The sequence below is a fragment of the Chiloscyllium plagiosum genome, unplaced genomic scaffold (assembly GCF_037043375.1).
Source record: "Chiloscyllium plagiosum isolate Xiang-an unplaced genomic scaffold, Cpla_swu_hap1 HiC_scaffold_15, whole genome shotgun sequence".
Taxonomy (NCBI): Eukaryota; Metazoa; Chordata; class Chondrichthyes; order Orectolobiformes; family Hemiscylliidae; genus Chiloscyllium; species Chiloscyllium plagiosum.
The window spans coordinates 22,051,062-22,073,516 of record NW_028270153.1 but is presented as its reverse complement, the minus strand read 5'-3'; the positions used below and the strand labels follow the sequence as shown (position 1 = coordinate 22,073,516).

Genomic DNA, 22,455 nt, shown 5'->3' with positions numbered 1-22,455 from the left:
CACAGTCTAAAGATGTGCAGGTTGTGTGGGTTGGCAATAGTGCCCAGGGATATGCAGGCTAGGTGGAATAGCCATGGCAAATACAGGGATAGGGTTGGGGGCAGGGAGTGGGTCTAGATGGATGTTCTTCAGAGGTTGTGGACTCTATGGCCAAATGTCTGGCTTTCACATTATGGAGATTTTATGATGACCTGTGATTCCTGTAGTGGTCATGAATCTGTCAAAGCCTCAAATATACGCAAGAACTTTGTCCCCACAACTCTTTGCAGCAAGGGCTTCTTCTCAACCCTCGGGGGGGGGGGGGGGGGGGAAGAGAGGGGGAAAAAATTCTCTTCTCAATCTTAAATTAGCACTTTGTTATTTTGAGACTGTCCTCTGGTCACAGACTCTTCCATGAGGGGAAACATCCTCAGCATTTACCCTGTCAAGTCCCTTAAAAATCCTGTATGATTAAATGAGATGATGTCTCATTCTTTTTATCATCAGTGAGTGAAGTCCAAAACTCTTTATCTTTTGCTTATAAGATAATCCCAAGGATCATAGTGAATCTTTGCTAAGCTGCCTTCAATGAAATGATATATCTTAAAGAAGGGGATCAAGACTGCAGATATGATCTCACCAGAATCGTGTACAGATGCAGTAAAACATTCCTGCTCTTATACTCCAACTCCTTTGAAATAAGAGCCAATATTCCATTAGCCTTTCTGATTGCCTGCTGCACCAGTGTACCAACATTGTGTTTCATGCACAACTATTCCAAGTCCCTTTGTGTTGCAGCTTTATGATTTTTCTCTTTTTTAATAACTTTCTGTTCTTTTGGTCTCCATTCCAAAATGAGCAACTTTACAATTTTCCAAATTATACCCAGTTTGCCAATTCTTTGCCTGCTTAGCTAACTTATCAATTTCACTAATTTTTTTTATTATTCATTTGCAGGATGTGGCTGGTTCACTGGCTAGGGCAGTATAAATTGCACAGAGAGCAGTTAAGAGTCAACCACCTTGCCGAGAGTCTGGACCCTGCTGTGGATTTGTTGTGGGTTTGTATCCCTCTCACTTGCAGCCTTTTTACCTATTTTTGTATTGTCTGCAAATTTGGCTACAGTACATTCACTTCCTCCTTATTGTAAAAATTGTGGTCCCAGCATTGATCGCTGTGGAATGCCACTAGTCACAAGTCTCACCAACCTGAAATAGAACTCCTTATCAAATAAAACCAAAAGACCTGTGAATGCTATAAATCGGAAACAAAAACAGAAGTTGGTGTTCTGAGGAAGGGTTGCCAGACCCAAAATGTTAACTCTGATTTGTATTTCCAAATAAACCTGTTGGACTATAACCTGGTTTTATGTGATTTGCAACTTTACTCTATGTTGTGCCTTCTAGAGTGACTTGTTTCCTCTATATTTGTATGTACATCACCCCCTACTTTACTTCTGCTCTAAAACCGGTCTCCCTATGTAATTTAGGTGCTTTGCCATTTTTTTGCTATGATGAGTAGAAGAGCCTGATCTTATTTTATCTCTTGTGTATGATCCCCAGAATTATTGTTGTTATAATGTTTTGCTAACATGGATGTCATTTTGTGGTGTTTCAAATTAATTAGCACTGTTCCAAATGCTATTCCTTTTTCTGCTTTCGGGCTGGACAATAAATGTTGGCTCAGTGACAGCTACATGTAAAAAAAATTGGTAATGTTTGAATAGGATCCAAGGGATAGTCTAATCTGGAGAAGAAATGCACAACTTAGTGAAACAATGAATGGCATGAAAATTGTAGTGGGCATGTTTGTTGAAAATGAAAGATTGAATGAAAACAAGTGTCTTTCCATTTAATAAGAATTAAAGCTCATTGCAAAATAAGATGTGTGGAAATGAGAGATTAGACTAATCATAGAATTAGGAAAGCACTAAGATACCAGAAGAGCTATGAACTTCAAAAGCAAAATTATATTGCTGCTTTTAAATGTGTTTTAGTTATTTCTATAACTTAATAATGTAGAGGTAGGAACCCTCAAGAAATTTTTAAAAATATTTTTAAGATGAACACTGAAAATTCCATTGCGTTCAAGGCTATGGCCCCCAGCATATGTGGTGCAGTGACAATGCTTCTACCTAAATGTTTCTACCTAGTTCCAGTCCAACAGCTGCACCAGTGGAAAATAGCATCTCTAAACCGGTTGATTCGAGAATTATCTTCAAAACATTTAGGCGACTGGTTGCAAGTCCTACCTGCTCCAGATTTGTGGAGAATTTATAGCCCTAAAGAAACAGGTCCATTATGCCCACGATCAAGGAGCAATCTATTGTAATCCCATTTTCCAGCACTTGGCCTGTAGCCTTGTAGATGTTTTCTAATCAACCTGTTGAAATATGTTATTAAACGCTTCTGGGGCAGACGGGTATTGAAACCGGTCCTCCTAAGCCAGAAGAAACGACACTACCACTGCAGCACCCAATCCAGTTGGTCGTGAAATTGAAATTAAAATTTACGGGCTTTTGTGGTGCAATGGTAGTGTCCCTACCTCGGGGTCAGGAAGCCCGGCTTCAAGTCCCACTTGCTCTACAAGTGCCTAAACACATCTCTGATGAGAAAACATCTTAAAAGGCTCAGTGTGTTCGAGGCTGACAGCTGGATGCTCTGAACCTGCAGCTCCCACCCACTTGGCCCCGCAGAGCATGCGGCAACTTTGCCCCACAATGCGCGCGCAGCACCGGAAGTTTCGTTCTCCCGTGTCGATATTTCCGTTTGCGGCTCCACCCCTTCTTCCTTTTCGGCGGCCGCCATTCTGAGCGGAGGGTGAGTGTGTCCGGCTCTCGGGGAGACGGCGCCTCAGCGGGACCCGCGTGGGTGAGGGTCGTGGCCCCCGTTGTCGGGAGTTCACGCTGGGCCTCAGCTCGGTGGGGGAGGGGGAGAGATCTCGGGGTAGAGGGCTCGCCACAGGGAGATGGAGCGGCCGCGTGTGCGGAGGCCAGAGGGCCTCAGGCTCTGGGCCCGGGCCTTGGAGACGGCGCACTCGGTTCACAAGGAACCGGTTTGTCGCCCCGAGAAAGCCGTCCCGCCATAAAGCGGAGAGAGTACGGGAGAAAATTAGCGCTTGTGGTATAATGTGTGAGGAGAGAGAAATGCCAAGATAACTTCGGAGTAGTGCAGGTACCCCATGTAGAAAATTAGCAAAATATACACTTCATTTAAATAATTACAAATATTCACAAGAATTAATAAAGCAGCCGATGCAAAACTAGAATCCCCACAGTGTGGGAACAGGCTGAGTGGCCAGCACTGCTGCCTCACAACGACAAGGATCTGGGTTCCGTTCCACTCTCAGGCGACTGTCTGTGTGCAGTTTGCATATTCTCCCCCTGTTTGTGTGGGTTACCTCCCCCAGCCCAAAGATGTGCAGTTTTTTGTGGATTGGCCACACTAAATTACCCATAATGTCCAAACATAGGTGCATTAGACATGGAAGGTGCAAGGTTGCTGGGATAGGTGTGGGATACTCTTTGGAGGGTTGTGTGGACGAGTTGGACAGAATGGCCTGTTTCTACACTGTAGCGTCTACATCAGCTCTCCAAAGAGCACACAACTCCGGCCCATTATTTTTATTCATTCATGGAACGCCAGTATTTGTTGCTCATCCCTAATTGCCCAGAGGGCAGTTAGTCAACCACATTGCTGTGGGTCTGAAGTCATACGTAGGCCAGACCAGGTAAATATAGCAGAACGTTAGTGAACCAGATGGTGTTTTTCACCCAATTCCAGATTTTTATTGAATTCCACAACAAATGTTGGAATTTGAACTTGGGTCCTCAGGACATTACCTGGGTCTCCAGAATAACAGTCCAGTTGTAACGCCACTATTGTCAATCTCCTATCCAAATCCCCCTACCCTATTTCTGCATTTCCCACAGCTAACACACCAAACGTACATATCCCTGAATACTATGGGTAATTTAGCATGGATAATCCACTGCACGTCTTTAGACTGTGGAAACCAGAGCATCTGGCAGAAACCCATGCAGACATGGGGAGAATGTGCAAACTGCACATGGACAGGTTGAACAGTTCATCAACTTACCAACACATTCCACCCTGACCTTAAATTCACCTGGACCATCTCTGACACCTCCCCTTCCTGGACCTCTTTCTCCAACCGTGAATACTGACTCAACATTGACATTTTTTACAAATCCACCACCTCCCACCCTGCCTTCTGCAAAAATGCTGTCTTGTATTCCCGATTCCTTCGCATCTGCTCCCAGGAGGACTAGTTCCACAGCAGAACACACTAGATGGCCTCTGTCTTTAAAGACTGCAATTTTCCCTCCCACACGGTTGAGGATGCCCTCCAATGCATCTCATCCACGTCTGGCACTTCCGCCCCCAAACCTCACCCCTCCAACCACAACAAGAACACACCCCCCCCCCTTTGTCCTCACATTTCACCCCACCAACCTCTGCATAAATCGCATCATATACTGACATTTCTGCCACCTTCAAACGGACCCCACCATCAGGGATATATTTCCTTCCCCAGCCTTATCTGCTTTCCGCAAAGGCTGTTCTCTCTGTGACTACCTGGTCATGTCGATGCCCCCCCGTCCCCATCCATCAGAGCTTTACCTGCACTTCCAAACATGTCATTTATTGTATCTATTGCTTCCAATGCCGCCATCTCTATAGTGAGGAGACTGGATGCCTTCTCGCAGAGTGCTTCAGAGGACATCTCCAGGACACCGGCACCAATCAACCCCACTGCCCCGTGGCTCAGCATCATCCTCATGATCTGTCCCACCTGTCAAGTCTTCCTTCCCACCTATCCACTCCACCCTCCTCTCTGACCTATCACTTTTACCCCTACCTGCATCCACCTATTGCACTCTCAGCTACCTTCTCCACACCCCCGCACTCCTCCCATTTATCCCTGCACCCCAAGGCTCCCACCTCATTCCTGATGAAGGGCTTTTGCCTGAAACGTCGATTTTCCTGACCTGCTGTGCTTTTCCAGCACCAGTCTAATCTTGACTCTAATCTCCAGCATCTGCAGTATTCACCCCCGCATAGACAGTAGCATCAAGAGTGGAATTGAATCCAGGTTCCTGGTGCTGTGAGACAGCAGTGCTAGCCACTGTGCTGTCCCTGGGCTTATTTTTTGTGCAGTGAGATAGCAGGCAAGCTGTGAACTTGAGTGTGTGAAAGTTTGAGTGCAGAAAGAATTGATGTGAATAGTTACAGTGATGGGAGGGACTTTATTTTCCTAAATGGACTGGGTGAGCTGGGATTGCTTTCCGTTCGAGGTTATTTGAGAAGTCATAGATAATCTTTACCAACCAGACATCTCAATCTTACCAAGTTCCATTTGCCAGCGTTTGGCGAATATCCCTCTCAACCTTTCTCTTCATATACCCATCAAAATGACCAATTCCAAATCCTGAGTCTGGACAGAAAGAAACTGTTCTGGTCAAGAACTAAAGGAAACAAAAGTTAATGTTAGGAAGGAAGAAAATGTTTTCACTTGCTTGTGGCTAGAATCTGTAATGCTCAACCTGGGAGTGAAGTGGAGTGGATTCAGTCATGGTTTTTAAGGGATTTGGATGAGCAGCTGAAGAAAGAGGAAACAGGAGTAAGCCATTCAGCTCCTCAAGTCTGTTCCATTATGCAATAAGATCATGGCTGATTTTCATCTTAACTTCATTTACCTGCCTTTGGCCATAGCCTTTCCTAGCATTGAAGCAAGGGTGGGGAAGTTTTCGGCAAAATACGTTGCTCTGGCAAAGAATTGGCTCAAACGTGATTAGTCATTTGGCTGTATCTTGTGCTGAAATCATTTTGATAAAGGAACACTGGTCCTCTCATTCTAACTTTCTGTGAACTTTACACTAAAACCTGTAAGAAATACGAACCAGAGTAGGCCATTCAAGAGGATTGTGTCTGATCTGTCATTCTTTCCTGCTTTTTCTCTGTAATACTGATTTCTGTACTGCAGTCCTCACTTTCTCCTAGTTGATCATAACCTGATTGAAGCCTCTTCCAAGGATAAAGTGAGGACTGCAGATGCTGGAGATCAGAGCTGAAAAATGTGTTGCTGGAAAAGCGCAGCAGGTCAGGCAGCATCCAAGGAGCAGGAGAATCGACGTTTCGGGCATAAGCCCATCTTCAGGAATGAGGAAGGTATGCCAAAGAGAGAGTGGGTGGGGGCGGAGAGGTCGGGAAGAAGATTGCAGGTCAAGAAGGCGGTGCTGAGTCCGAGGGTTGGGACTGAGATAAGGTGGGGGGAGGGGAAATGAAGAAGCTGGAGAAATCTGCATTCCACCTCATCTCAGTCACAACCCTCTGACTCAGCACCGCCTTCTTGACCTGCAATCTTCTTCCCGACCTCTCCGCCCCCACCCCCTCTCCCACCTATCACCCTCACCTTAACCTCCCTCCACCTATTGCATTCCCAACCCCCCTCCCCCAAGTCCCTCCTCCCTACCTTTTATCTTAGCCTGCTTGGCACACCTTCCTCATTCCTGAAGAAGGGCTTATGCCCGAAACGTCGATTCTCCTGCTCCTTGGATGTTGCCTGACCTGCTGCGCTTTTTCAGCCTCTTCCAAGGATGCCTACCTTGGAGTATTCCTGCTCCCTCTACAAGTATCTCAGTGAGTCTCACTGCACCCCTCACGTCATCTCTTCTGCCCTGAAGCTCTTCAGCCATGTCCTGAAGCAGACTCGCTACCATAGCCACATCTCCTTCCTCAGCGCTTGCCTCCATCTTCCTTCCCACTTTTCTGCTCCATCCTTCTCTCTAACCTATCACTGTCACCCCTACCTGCATATACCTATTGCATTCCCAGCTACCTGCGCCCCAGCTCCACCCCTCCTCCTATTTAGCTCTCAGTCCCCTTGGCCCACAAGCCTCATTCCTGATGAAGGGCTTCTGCCCAAAATGTCGACTCCCCTACTCCTCGACTGCCTGACCGGCTGTGCTTTTCCAGCACCACGCTCTTCAAGTTTGATTTCCATACTGGTCAAGAACCTATCTATCTCAGCCATCGTTATGCACATGGACTCTGCCCCCACAGCTTTCTGTGATGAGGAGTTCCAAAGATGCTGAACCCTCAGAGAAATAATCCTCCCTTATCTGAGTCTTAAGTTGGCCTCTGGTCCTGGGCACGTTAGTGAGAGGAAACATCATTGCAGCAATCACTGTCAAGCCCCTTAGGAATCCTCTTGAGAATATCTCTCACTCTTTTAAACTCCAGTGAGTAAAGTCCTGAGCTGTTTTGCCTTGCTCATAAGACAAACCTCTGTACTGGGGATCATCCTCTTGAACCTTCTCTGAACTGCCTCCAATGAAATGATATCTTGGCTTAAATAAGGGGACCAAAACTGTTCACATTACTGATATGGTCTCTATTTAATAATACCGTTCTTTTGTTCTCTCTTCCAAAATAAAAAACGTCGCATTTTTTCAGATTATACTCCATTTGCCAACATTTTGTCCACTTAACCTATCGCTATCATTCTAAACTGTAACCCATTCACAACCTGACTTTCAACCTATATTTGTGTCGTGTGCAAGTTTGACTACACCTTCTTTCCTCCAAGCCACTAACATATTGTTAACAGTTGTCCCAGCACTGAATCCCTGTGGAACCCCACTGGTTACAGGTTGTCAACCTGAAAACAAAAACCCTGGTCTGCACTTGCTGTTTACAGCCCTCATGCCAGTATATTACTTCCAACAACATGAGCTCTTATGACTTAATCTTTTGTGGTGCACCTTGTTGAATGCCTTCTGGAAGTCCAAATACAACACATCTACAGGTTCTCTCTGTCCATTCTGAAGGAGATGTCCTAGAACTTTAATAGGCACAATTTCCTTGTCATGCAGCCGTTCTGACTCTACTTGATTAAAGCAATTTTACAAATGTGCTGCTAAAACTTATTTAATTGGTTCCAACAACAGATATTAGGTTAATCCACCTACTCTCCTCCTCTTCCCCTCCCCCCAAACACAATTTTTGGGGTATCACATTGGCAGTTTTCCAATCCTCTGGTACTTCTTAAGGATCTAAGGATTTATGAAAAATTACAACCAATGCATCCACTATCTCAGTAGCTGCAACTTTTCAGATCCTAGGTTGCAAGCCATCAGGGCCAGTGGATCTGACTGCATTTATCCCTGTTAGTCTGGCTAATTTTCCATCTGTAGTGATGTTACTTAATTCCTTCCCAATTTCTTTACTATTAATGGAATGTTTGAGGTATTTTCCACCATGAAGGCTAGTGCAAAGTATCTGTGTAACTCCTCTGCTATTTCCTGGATTCCACATGCTAAACGTTGCAGAGGCTTTATTGCCTATCAATTAAATGTGCACCCAAATACTGCTTCAGCATTCTATACATATCTCTTACTCACTTTTGTCAGAAAAAGACTGAAATGGAGATGTGATTGAAAACACTTGACTGACTTTAATCTTTTCACGTGATCTTAAGCAAATGTCTTTCAGCGAGCTCTGAAAAGATTTGTAGACAAGGTTGAGGTTCTTGATGTAGGTTTGCTTGGTGAGCTGGAAGGTTAATTTTTAGACGTTTTGTCACCATAGACGTTTTTTAGACGTTTTGTAACATCTTCAGTGAGCCTCCGGATGAAGCATTGCTGGTGTTTCCTGCTTTCTGTTTATATGTTTGGGTTTCCTTGGGAAAACTTAAAGCTATTTTGGCTCGCTGCTCCAAACCTTGTTCCATAGTTTCTGACTCAATTCCGCTCTTGCAACAATCACTGAGATTAAATCAGTCGGTTAGCAACCTGTGTCAGATATGACCCTGAGATGAGCTTTCAACCACACTTTTGTTCCAGCAATAAAACTGCCCATTTCCATCTCTGATATTGCTTGCCTTTTACTTTGTCTCCGATCATACCTTTATTGCATCTAGGCATACAGTGCACTTCTGGCTGGTCTTCCATGTTCTTATCAGTCTTGTGTTCAATTTTTTTTACGGTTGTGCAGTCCTCCGAGGCCTGTGCATGGCAATGACTGGAAGTCTCTCAAAGCCACGATCAGTGTGCCAGTGCCATGGAGCAGCTACAAATGTTCACAGCTTAGAAGAAACGTTGAATCTGTTTTCTAAATTTGAAGTTATTAATCCTCCACTGCTTATGTCTACACCCCCTGTGTTCGCTTACTTACAGTCAGTGTCGCGATTCTGAAATTGTCATTTCCTACTATCAAATCTTCCATGACCTGGACTGTCACTTTTTTTTTTACAATTTCCTGTAGTCCCACCACCCTCAAGATTTTGAGCTCAGTTAATTCTTAAGTGTTCCTGATTTTAATCACTCCATCCTTGATAGCTGTTCCTTTGGTTGTATTAATGGTAAGCTTTTTGCTCGACTTTGCCTCTACCTTTCTTTCCTCCTTTTACAGCATCTACTTTGACCAAGCCTTGGTCATCACACCTCATATCTTAAGTAACTCAGTAATTTAATGCATCTGAGAAATACCTTGAGATTAATTGTGTTAAAGATGCAGTATAAATGTTATACTATTGTTGTAATTAGCATCATAAATTTAAGATGAGAAAAGGTATTCTTCATCCAGAAGTCGAGTTTAGTTACTATGTCGTTAATATAATTTTGATCCCATGTTTGAGTAATATTGCTGATTCATCAATGTAATGGAACTGTCAGTCCTTCTATTTCTAAGCTGACTAATTTCTAGTTGAAATAGAGTATCTAATTTCATATTTGATACAATGTGCTGAAGTTTTCAACTTTTTTTGTATGTGTCTAGATCTCTGCGTAACAGCTGAATTAAAATCCAGCCTCTGAAAAAAATCACAATTTGTAAAAAACCAACATGCAGAACGATGCTGGTGAATTTGTTGATCTTTACGTTCCACGTAAATGGTGAGTATCAGATAAGAACACGTACTGACTTTCGTGTTGCATGCCTAAAAGTTAGCTAAATTGTTATTGTTTCTTTCAGCTCTGCAAGCAGCAGAATTATTGCTGCAAAGGACCATGCTTCCATTCAAATCAACATTGCTGAGGTGAGTTAAGTTTTAATAAACTAGCATGTAAATCTGAATTATCAGTGAGGGTGGGTGGTGTATTGGGATTGGACTTTATGTTCACTGGACAAATTCGGAAGATATTACAGGACTGTTCAAAATCCGGTGGTTTTGTTTTAAAGAGAGAGACAAATGACTAAGGTCAGAAACCAGAAGCCAGACTTAAAGTAAATGACAAAAAACAAGGCACAGTTTTTCGACAATAAATCAGTGTCAGTCTGAAATGTGCTACCTGAAAAAGCAAAAGATTTACTAGTTAAATTCAAGAGAATTGGAGTACTCTGGTTACCCGGGGAATGGAATCAAATAGGTAGCTGCCACAAAGGGCTGGTATGAAGAATGATTAGTGTCCATCTGTGTTTGTGATGTTGCAGCACTTAAATATGTTAAACAGCAGCAGTGGAATGATGCCTACTGGTTCCCAAATCTTGACCCTTACAACTCATGATTATGTCCCTTAAGAGAGCGCATTGCATGAAGTTGGGAACTAAAATTGCAATGGAAAGAACAGTCATTTGAAGAGAAAAGATAGTTTAAAAATAACTTCCTGCTATGCTTTTCATTATGTGTCTGAAAATGGAAGGGGGGGGGAAACAGGAATTTTTATAGAGCTATCCTGAGAGTTCCGCTTTCTTTGCCCATCACCGTTTAAGTAACACGCTTAATGAAATAAAATGTCCCAAACTCCACACTAAGGAAGTACTGGGGCAAGTGACCAAACGTTTAATCAAGGGATTAGAATCTTAGAAGCAGTTAGGTCCTGCATGTCCTTGGTGGAGTGGGAGGGGGAGTTACAGTGTTAGGCTACGGGGTGGTTGGGTTGGTTGGTCCGGGTGTCCCAGAGGTGTTCTCTGAAACGTTCCGCCAAGGACATGCAGGTCCTTGGACTCCTCCATCGCCAGACCATGGCAACACGACGGTTGGACGAAGAGCGCCTCATCTTCTGCCTGGGAACCCTCCAACCACAAGGGATGAACTCAGACTTCTCCAGTTTCCTCATTTCCCCTCCCCCCCACCTTGTCTCAGTCAAATCCCTCGAACTCAGCACCGCCTTCCTAACCTGCAATCTTCTTCCTGACCTCTCCGGCCCCACCCCACTCCGGCCTATCACCCTCACCTTGACCTCCCTCCACCTATCGCATTTCCAAAGCCCCTCCCCCAAGTCCCTCCTCCCTACCTTTTATCTTAGCCTGCTGGACACACTTTCCTCATTCCTGAAGAAGGGCTTATGCCCGAAACGTCGATTCTCCTGTTCCTTGGATGCTGCCTGACCTGCTATGCTTTTCCAGCAACACATTTTCAGCTCATTATGATTTTAAAGTCAGTCTGTTGATCAACTGGGGATGTTTGTCAGTCAGCAAACATGAATGGAAATTAATACAATTAGAACATGGCCAGCACCGTTTTTGGATTTTTCTTTATTCATTCATGGGCTTTAGACATCACAGGCAAAAGTGGCACTTGTTGTCCATACTTAATTTCCTTTGGAACTGAATGATTTACTAGGCAATTGAAGAGTCAGCCATGTTGAGGAAACTTGGTGGCCTAATGGTACTGATGCTATACCTAACCCAGAGACCCTGGTAATGTTCTGCGGTCCTGGGTTCAAATCCTGCCATGGCAAATGGTGGAGTTTAAATTCAATCAATATCTGGAATTTGTCCAATGATGACCATTGTGAACTGTCAAAAAAACAATCTGAAGTCCTTCAGGGAAGGAAATCTACCATCCTCACATGGTCTGGCCTGTCTGTGACTACAGGCCCTCAGCAATATGGTTAACTCAACTGCCTTCTGGGCAATTCAGAATGGGTAATAAATGTGGTCTGGTCCACATTAATTTGAATTCTAGAATTTTAATCTAGTAACAGTGGTATAGCTTAAAGTAGCAGTGGTTTGTGGCTTGAAGCAGAATTTGCGAGGAGTGCTGCTTTTTTAATACACCTGCAGCTTTTGTTCTTCTGGGTGGTGGAGGGTCTGTACTGTTTTATAAAACCTTTGCATCCTTTCTAATGTGTGGATCAGAATTGGAAATTACTGTAGCTGTAGCCTAACATTAGGCCACAGCTAACATTTAGGTTTTTCACAACATTCTTTGTATCTTCTTCTGAAGAAAGCAGGCCTGTCATATGCTGTTTTAATAGCTGCCTTAAGTTTTCCTGCCACCTTCAAAAATTTATGTACATGCACTCTCTTGGAAAAATGTGTAAATTCACCTTTGTATTTGTTGTTCTTCTGAAGAAAGCAGGCATAATATATGCTGTTTTAACAGCCTTAAGTATTCTGTTGCCTTCAAAGCTTTATGTATATGTACTCTCTTGAAATATGTGCCATTTAATTCAAGTTACCTCTGTTTTTCTACTTCACATTTCTCTGCATTAAATATTATTTGCTGTGTGTCTGCACATTTCACCAGTCGTCATCCTCCTGAAGTCATCTTCATTCCTCATTGTTCAAAATTTTTTGTATTTGCAACTCTTAACTCTAGTCCAGGTCATTATTGCAGCTGAAAATGAGCAGTGGTCCAAGCACCATTCCTAAGGAACACCACAAGTGTTTCCGGCCCGACAAATGCCCATTCACTACTACTTTCTGATCTCTGTCCTTTATGTTTCAGATTCACATTGCCACTGCTACTCTTAAGTTCCTGTTTTTCTGCTAAATTTGTGGTATTTTGCCAGCACCTTTTAAACGTCTATATCTACAATATCAACTACACTATCCTTAGTGTATTACCACAATTGTTTCTTATTGCATTGTGATAAATGGTTGAAATATCAGTATTAAGTTATGGAATCTGTTTCTAAGACATCTGAGATATCTGTTCGCCCTTTCCGAATGTTTTAATCTCTTGATTAATTTTATCTTAGGTTGACAAAGTAACAGGAAGATTTAATGGTCAGCATAAAACCTATGCTATCTGTGGAGTTATCCGTAGAATGGTATGTACGCATCCTAGGGGCACTGAATGAAATATCTTCCTACCTAGGCATTGTACCTTCCATTTGTCTTGTTGTGTAGGCTCTAGTGATACTGAAGGACACCAGTTCTATCTACCTTCAGATTTAAAGTTGTTACTGTGTAATAACTTTATATAGAACGCTGTCTATCCTAACATTAAATCAAATTTATTTACATTTTGTACCTAATGGGAATTTCGAGGGCTTTTAAACATTTCCTGGACTAAACATATCCTTTCTGAAAGTGCTAAGCAGTTTCGTTTGCAGGAATTAACCACTGTTTGGATGTACCAAATCCAGAGTTTCACCTTTTCTACGTATGAAACCAATCTAGAAATAATAGGAAATAGACATTTTTAAACAAATCTGGTTCTTGTCTTTCATGTAAAATATCCCTCTAGATTTACATAGGCTTTTATCCCAAACTGCTTGTTAGTTTACTGTGCTTGACTAAGAGTGAGTGACTGTAAGAGTATTTTTCCTGGCTTAACTGACTCTTGGTTAGTACACTGATTAAAGGAGCATGCAGTCTTATCTATTACCTCTGGAAACATTCATTGATGAGACGGACACTTCTAGAATGATTCAGCTCAAAATGATGGTACTCTATAGGGAGAAAAAAAACAAAACTAAATTTTACCCTCCCACCAAATGAGAATTTGGTATTTTCCTGTAGCTGAAAAATCACTGGATCCCTTTAGGGGTAATGTTTTATTCCCATATAATTGCATTTGATTGGATGTGAGGAAAGGCTGTTTGTAACTAGGGTCCTTCCATAATTAAATAGATTATTGATGATCCTGTGATAAATAAGACTTGGTCACAGTGCTACAGTGTGACTGACATCAATAGAGTTGTATATCAGCGAAGACCCCTTCAGCTGGTGACTTAGTGGTTAGTAATGCTGCCTAACAGCGCCAAGGACCCAGGTTCGATTCCAGCCTCGGGCGACTGTGTGGAGTTTGCACATTCTCCCCGTGTCTGCATGGGTTTACTCCCACAATGGAAAAATATGCAGATTAGGGTGAATTGGCCATACTAAATTACCCATGGTGTTCAGAGATGTGTAGGTTAGGTGCATTAGTCTGGGCTAAATGTAGAGAAATCGGGTAGGGGAATGGGACTGGAAGGGTTACTATTTGGAGGGTGGCTGTGGGCTTGTTGGACTGAAAGGCCTGTTCCCACACTGAAGGGATCCAGTGATTTTTCAGCTACAGGGAGACACAGTCTCACAAAAGTGAAGCCTATTTTTATACCCAAACCAACAGAATGAGTACTTTTAGTTTGATACTTCAAAGTTGTTTCAAATGTTCTTGTCTTTCAAGTATCTGACTTATAGTGAGCTAACTTTATAAATTTGTCATTTAATCTGTGGGTGCAATATATGCAACATCTGATGCCTTTTGGTGACTGGAAAATGCCCTTAAATCTGGTATGTGTATTTGAAGAGCAATGTTACCGTTTGTTTTTAATTACAGGGTGAATCAGATGATTGTATCTTGCGGCTGGCTAAGAATGATGGCATTGTGGCCAAGTAAGTTGAATATTTGAGCCTTTTAAATGTCCTGATTTTCTTTGTGGTTGTGTCATTTTATTTCTGAACTTAACACATGGGCGATGTTGGTACTGAGGAGTGAAACATGTTTGTTGCACATGCTGTACCAAATTAATAGGCCCTTTCCGAATGTTTTAATCTCTTGATCCAAGCCCAACATGACATTTATTAAAAACCAAAAAATGGGAATATTAGATCATGCATCTGTGAAGAGAGAAAATCGAACTTTCAGGTTTATGATTTTTCACCAAAAAATAATTGAGTGCTCAACCAGATTATAAACGGAATGATTGCAGCAAATTGATTGAGGAAAAGTTGATTCCTCCACTACAGAGACATAGTTGGAACAAAAGGTGCTGGAAATGTGTTGCTGGAAAAGCGCAGCAGGTCAGGCAGCATCCAGGGAACAGGAGAATCGACGTTTCGGGCATAAGCCCTTCTTCAGGAAGGGCTTATGCCCGAAACGTCGATTCTCCTGTTCCCTGGATGCTGCCTGACCTGCTGCGCTTTTCCAGCAACACATTTTCAGCTCTGATCTCCAGCATCTGCAGACCTCACTTTCTCCTGGAACAAAAGGTGAACTAGGTAATAAAAATAGTGACATGAACAGGAGGAAGAATGTGTGTAGTGTGGGGTAGGTAGCTTTGAACTGGGGTATTTTTCCAACCTCTAGAGAATTAAGCTAATTCAAATGAAGCTAAGAATAAATAGCATATGTATGAAGCCATCAGTGAGACCACTGGGATCTGGCTGCAGAGTTGTAATTGAAGGGTTAAGTGGGAGAGCCAGATCTTCTATTCTAATCAGATCTAACAGATCAGGCCAGTAGGAGCAGTTTGTGTTGATCACTGATGGCTAAAATCTCAGGAGCAACAAGAGTGGGAGGGAGGTATCTGTGAGCGGTCAAGGAGCAGTAAAGTGCTCAAAGTGTGCTGTTCTGATGTTACTGCGTACTTCATCCTGTATTAGATCTAACTGCATTAAATCCAACACGCTGGGGTCACTTTTGTGATGTTGTGCAAGTACATTGGTCCATAGCTTGATGGTAATCGAAGGCAAACAAAGAGAAAACTACTTCACCTCATAGTTTCACCCATTGAAATAGTCTGCAATATGTTGCATCCACTACAGATTTTAAGTGATAATTATGTGATTCCTTTTCTCACAAAAAATCAGACCTCCTATAACTTCAGTCACTCGTCCCCAAATACAGGGAGATGTTAATACACTTGTCAGATACATATTTGACAATTTAACTTCAATATAGGTAAATGTGTGAGGTAAAATGTTTTAATAGATTAAGGGGGGGGGCACTGCTCTGGAAAACAAGTACCTAAACAGGGTATAGCAATGAGGGATCTGGAAAGGGCCATTTGATAAATGCAAAGAAAGGACTTGGATTCATTTCTGGAAGGATGGAATTAAATATAACGTTTATATGAAACGTGGATGGAATCTTAGTTTAACTAAGTACAGTAAACCTTGCTGTAATAGGGGGCATAGTTGTACTGGGGAAGGTTCAAAAAAGTCTTGTTGGATGCCAGAAATTAGAGGAGAAAGTGAGGGAGTGTTGATGCTGGAGATCAGAGTTAAGAATGTGGTGCTGGAAAAACATAGCAGGTCACGCAGCATCCAAGGAGCAGGAGAATCGATGTTTCTGGCAAGAGCCCTTCATCAGGAATGTTTACAGATGAGAACAGAAGTAGCTCTGTAAATGTAAGATGGTCATTAATAAAATCAGTCAGGAATCCAGGACAAGCTTCCCCTCACTCACTGGTTATAATGTGGTACAGTCACAACAGGGGAGGCAGTGGCCTAATGATAGCAACACTAGATGATTAATCCAGAAACTTAGCTAACGTCCTGCAGACCTGCATTCAAATCCTACCATAGCAGGTGGTAGAAGAAGTTGCATTCAATTAAAAACAAAAATAACCTGGAATTAAGAATTAAACACAGAAATTGCTGGAAAAACCTCAGGAGGTCTGGCAACATCTGAAAAGAATTCAGAGTTAACATTTCAAGTCCAGTGTCGCTTCCTCCAAACTGGTGGTAGCTAGGAACATGTCAGTTTTTATGCAGAAGATAGGATAGGGGCATGGAGAAAGAGTAAATGTTATGTGATTGGGAATAGAGCCCAAAGAGAGAAAGAAGAATAGTTGGATACACAAGGGACTGGATTTACTCTGTATTTCCTTGCCCCACCCTACCTTCTGCATAAACACTGACCGCTTCCCAGCCACTATCTCACTGGATCCGAAACATTAACTCTGACCTCTCTTCACAGTTGCTGCCAGACCTGCTGAGCTTTTCCAGCAATTTTTGTTTCTGATTTATAGCATCTGCAGTTCTTTCAGTTTTTATTTGGAATTAAGAATCTACTGATGACAATATAAGAATTTAATGATGACCATGAAATCTTTGGAAACCTTATGTGACTCACTAAAGTCCTTCAGGGAAAGAATCTGCTGTTCTTGTCTGGTCTCACCTATGTGTGACTCCAGAGCCACGGCAATGTGGTTGACTCTCAACTGCCCTCTGAAATGGCCAAACAAACCACTCAGTTGTGTCAATCACTAGGAAGTCTCAACAAGAAATGAAACTGGACAGACCATCTGATATCCACATATACACCAGAAAAGCCAAGTGCAGAAACAGTCTGTCGACCCTGCAAACTAACATCTTGCTAACATTTGGGGGCCAGTGCCAGAATTGGGAGAGCTGTCTTAGATTAGTCTAGCAAGAATCTATCATAAGGGTATAGTCATATGTGACAGAAGATATCCCAGCCATCACAATCAACATCCCTGTATATGTCCTGGTCCATTGACAGCATAGTGGTATACAGTCATGAGGGAGTTGCCCTGGGTGTCCTTAACATTGACTCTGCACTCCATGAAGTCTGATTTCAGGTTAAACATGGAGAAGGAAACCTCCTGCTGGTTACCACGTATTGTCCTCCTTTGGTTGATGAATCAGTACTCCTCTATGTTGAATAACTGGTCACGGAGGGGGCAAAGGCATAAAATTTACTCTGGGGGATTTCAAATGTCTTGGCAGGAGCATTATCGATCAGGCTAGTCAGGTCCTAAAGAACAAGTCTGCTTGACTGGGTCTACAGCTGGTGGTGAGGGAACCAACAAGAGAGAGAGGAAAAAAAAACTTGACCTCAGCCTTACCAATCTGCTAGTGCACCTGTCCATGACAGGTGACCAATGCCTGAAGTCACACCTTGTCATTTGAGAATAACCACTGTCATGTTGTGTGGCGTTATAATCATGCTAAATGGTACAGAGTTCAAACAGATCTAACCACCCAAAACTAGGCATCCATGATGTGCTGTGGGCCATCAATAGCAGCAGAATTCTACCCCGGCGCAATATACAACCTAATGGTCCGGCATATCCTCCACTCAACTATTACTATCAAGCGAGGGATCAGTCCTGGTTCAGTAGAGAGTGCAGAAGGGCATGCCAGGAACGACATTTAACCACACCTAAAAATGAGGTGTCAACCTGGTGAAGCTACCAAACAACTTGGATGCCAAACAGTATGAGAAACAAATGATAGAGCTAAGTGACCAACAGATCAATCTGAGCTCTGCAGTTGTGCCACATCTGCAGTGAATGGTGGTGGATAATTAAACAACTCACTGGAGGAGGAGGAGGCTGCACAAATATCCTTATCCTCATTCCCTTGTTAAATGGAAGAGGGCGGCCTATGTAAAGATGAGGCGTGAAGGTTCAATTGGGGCGATTGAGAGTTATAAGGTAGCCAGAAAGGACCTGAAGAGAGAGCTAAGAGCAGCAAGGAGGGGTCATGAAAGGTCCTTAGTTGGTAGGATTAGGGAAAACCCTAAGGCTTTCTATAGGTATGTCAGGAATAAAAGAATGACTAGGGTAGGAATAGGTCCAGTCAAGGATAGTAGTGGGAAGTTGCGTGTGGAGGCTGAAGAGATTGGGGAGACACTGAATGAATACTTTTCGTCAGTATTCAATCAGGAACAGGACATTGTTGTCAATGTGAGTACTGAGTCACAATTAAGTAGAATGGATGGCTTTGAGGTATGTAGAGAAGAGGTGTTGGAAATTCTGGAAAGGGTGAAAATAGATAAGTCTCCTGGGCCTGATGGCATTTATCCTAGGATTCTCTGGGAAGCAAGGGAGGAGATTGCAGAGCCATTGGCCTTGATTTTTATGTCCTCGTTGTCTACAGGAGTAGTGCCAGAAGATTGGAGGCTAGCAAATGTGGTTCCCTTGTTCAAGAAGGGGAGTAGGGATAACCCTAGTAACTATAGGCCCGTGAGTCTCACTTCTGTTGTGGGCAAAATCTTAGAGAGAATTGTAAGGGATAGGATTTATGAACATCTGGATAGGAATAATGTGATCAAGGATAGTCAGCATGGTTTTGTGAAGGGCAGGTCGTGCCTCACAAACCTTATTGAATTCTTTGAGAAGGTGACTAAGGAGGTGGACGAGGGGAAAGCAGTAGATGTGGTGTATATGGATTTTAGTAAGGCGTTTGATAAGGTTCCCCATGGTAGACTACTGCAAAAAATACGGAGGTATGGCATTGAGGGTGAGTTGGAGGTTTGGATTAGGAGTTGGCTGGCTGGAAGAAGACAGAGGGTAGTAGTTGATGGCAAAGGTTCATCTTGGAGTGCCGTCACTAGCGGTGTTCCGCAAGGATCTGTTTTGGGACCATTGTTGTTTGTCATTTTTATAAATGACCTGGAGGAGGGGTTAGAAGATTGGGTGAGTAAGTTTGCGGATGATACGAAAGTCGGAGGAGTTGTAGACAGTGAGGAAGGATGTGGCAGGTTACAGCGGGATATAGATAAGCTGCAGAACTGGGCAGAAAGGTGGCAAATGGAGTTCAATGTAGCTAAGTGTGAGGTGATTCACTTTGGTAAGAGTAATAAAAAGATGGGGTACTGGGCTAACGGTGGGATACTTGGTAGTGTGGATGAGCAGAGGGATCTTGGTGTCCATGTACACAAATCCTTGAAAGTTGCCACCCAGGTAAATAGTGCGGTGAAGAAGGCATATGGCGTACTGGCTTTTATTGGTAGAGGAATTGAGTTCCGGAGTACTGAGGTCATGTTGCAGTTGTATAATACTCTGGTGCAGCCACATCTGGAGTATTGTGTGCAGTTTTGGTCGCCATACTATAGGAAGGATGTGGAGGCACTGGAACGGGTGCAGAGGAGGTTTACCAGGATGTTGCCTGGTATGGTAGAAAGATCGTATGAGGAAAGGCTGAGGCACTTGGGGTTGTTTTCATTGGAGAAAAGAAGGTTTAGGGGTGACTTGATGGAGGTGTATAAGATGATTAGGGGTTTAGATAGGGTCGACAGTGAGAATCTTTTTCCACGAATGGAGTCAGCTATTACAAGGGGGCATAGCTTTAAATTAAGGGGGGGGTAGGTATAGGACAGATGTTAGGGGTAGGTTCTTTACTCAGCGAGTCGTGAGTTCATGGAATGCCCTGTCAGTAGCAGTGGTGGACTCTCCCTCATTATGGGCATTTAAGCGGGCATTGGATAGGCATATGGAGGATAGTGGGCTAGTGTAGGTTAGGTGGGCTTGGATCGGCGCAACATCGAGGGCTGAAGGGCCTGTACTGCGCTGTATTCTTCTATGTTCTATGAAGGGAAGACTCCAATACATCAGTGCAAAAGTAAAAGCTGAAGCCTTCGTATCAATCTTTGGCCAGATGTGCTGAGTTAATGATCCATGTCAACCTCCTCCAGTGGGTTCCAGCAATCACACTTACCTGTCTTCAGCAAATCTGATTCACTCCGCGTGATATCAAGAAACAGTTGGAGGCGCCGGGTACTGCAAAGGCTATGGGCCTTGACAACCTCCAGCATTAATACTGAAGACTGGTGCTCCAGAGCTTGCTGCTCCTACCCAAGCTCTTCCAGTACAGATACAACACTGGCATCTACCTGCTAATTGGAAAATTGCATAGGTATGTCCAGTATGTAAAAAGCAGTACAAATCCAACTCGGCTAATTATTGCCCCATCTGTCTAATCTCAATCATCAGTAACATGATAGAAGGTGTAATCAACAGTGCTTTCAAGCAGCTCCTGCTCAGTGATGCCCACTTTGGGTTCTGCCAGACCACACAGTTCCTGACCTCATTACAGCCTTGATTCAACATGGACAAAATAGCTGAATTCCAGAGCTGAGGTGAGAGTGACAACCCTTGCCATCAAAGCTGTGGCCTCAAGGAGCCCTCGCAAAACTGGAATCACATTGGAAGATGTCAAGATTGTTGGTGGTTGGTCATCTCAGCTGTATTTAGAAATCTCTGAAGGAGTTCCTTAAAACAGTGGGCTGGGCCAACAATCTTCAGTTGCTTCATCAATGATGTTCCCTCCATCATAAGGTCAGAAGTGAGGATATTTGCTGTTGATTGCAAAACTCCTCAGATACTGAAGCACTCAGTGTTCAAATTCAACAAGATCTGGACAACATCCACGCTTGGGCTGATGAGGCAAGTAACATTTGCGCCATGCAAAAGGCAAGCAATGACCATTGTCAATAAGAGATCATCTAACCGCTGCCCCTTTACATTCAGTGGTTTTACTATGACTGAATCCCCCCACTTTCAACATCTTGGGGGTACTACTGACCAGAAATTTAACTGGCATTGCCACATAAGCTCAGAGGCTTGGATTACAATAGTAAGTAACTCACCTCTTGACACTCCAAAGTCTGTCCACCATCTACAAGGCACAAGTCAGGTGTAGAATGGAATATTCTCCACTTGTACTGAGTGTGTGCAGCTCCAACAATGTTCAAGAAGCTTGACACAATCCAGGACAAAGCAACCCACTTGACTAACACTGCATCCACACTCCTCCACCACTGCTCAGTAACAGCAGTGTGTACTACCTACAAGATGCACTGCAGAAATTCACCAAAGTTCCTTTAGCACTTTCCAAACCCACAACCATTTCCCTCTGGAAGGAGATATATGGGAACATCTCCAACTCAAAGCTACTTAACATCCTGACTTTGAAATATCTCTCCTGGAAACATATAGTTCCATCACAGTTGCTGCGTCATAAATTGTGGAATTCCCTCCCTGAAAGGCATTGTGGGTCAACCTATACATGGACTGCTTTGATTCAAGAAGGCAGCTCATTACTGCCTTCTCAAAGGCAACTAGGAATAAACGATAAATGCTGGCCAGCCAGTGATACCCATGTCCCACAGATGAACTGAAAACAAAACAAAGGGTAGTTGAGGCAAATAGTGTAGACACCCTTAACAGAGAGCTGGAAAAACAGATGAAGCAGAAAGTAACAGAAGAAGGTGTTGCTGGGATGGTTGAAGGCTGGTGGGAAGAGGCTCATGTACAGCATAACATTGCAAGTGTCATTTGAGCCAATTGGTCTGATTCTATGCGTTAAATACATGAGAGTGCTTGTGGTAAAATGTTTATGTATTTCACTTACATTCTTAAAACTTCAAAGGGTTTGTGTGTTGGAGTGGGCAGTGTGAAAGATTCCTCAAGTCCATGTAATGATGAATTGCAATAAAGTACAAGATATTGAGATAAGTTTATGACTACAGTGAAAGTGCAGATTGAGGTCTATTTCTTGTTAACTTGCGATAAATTGCAAAATGTTAAATAACTTAAAGTTCTAGTGGGTTTAATATCTTTATTTGCTTTGCCTTTATTCTGAATGTCTTTTAAACTTTGCTTTTTATTTTTCTTTTCAGAGTTGTCTAACAAGCTGAAGACTAGTTATGAAAAGTTTCATGTTTGTATAGAAATAAAAATTTGAGCAAAAAAATAATGTGCTTTTATGTTTTTATTACTAAATAACTAAAGTGACAAATTAAATCACAACAATTCCACTTTTA

At 42.9% G+C, this 22,455-nt stretch overlaps 1 protein-coding gene across 1 annotated transcript; it reads left to right on the top strand.

Annotated features, from left to right (window-relative positions):
- Nucleotides 1-2,779: 2,779 nt before the first annotated feature.
- rps21 (ribosomal protein S21) lies at nucleotides 2,780-22,388 on the top strand. The gene is made up of 6 exons (XM_043710634.2): nucleotides 2,780-2,798; nucleotides 9,780-9,895; nucleotides 9,975-10,038; nucleotides 12,929-13,000; nucleotides 14,497-14,552; nucleotides 22,312-22,388. Exons 2-6 carry the CDS (start codon nucleotides 9,846-9,848, stop codon nucleotides 22,319-22,321), a joined length of 252 nt encoding a protein of 83 aa, XP_043566569.1. The 5' UTR covers nucleotides 2,780-2,798; nucleotides 9,780-9,845; the 3' UTR covers nucleotides 22,322-22,388.
- The last annotated feature ends 67 nt before the right edge of the window (nucleotides 22,389-22,455 follow it).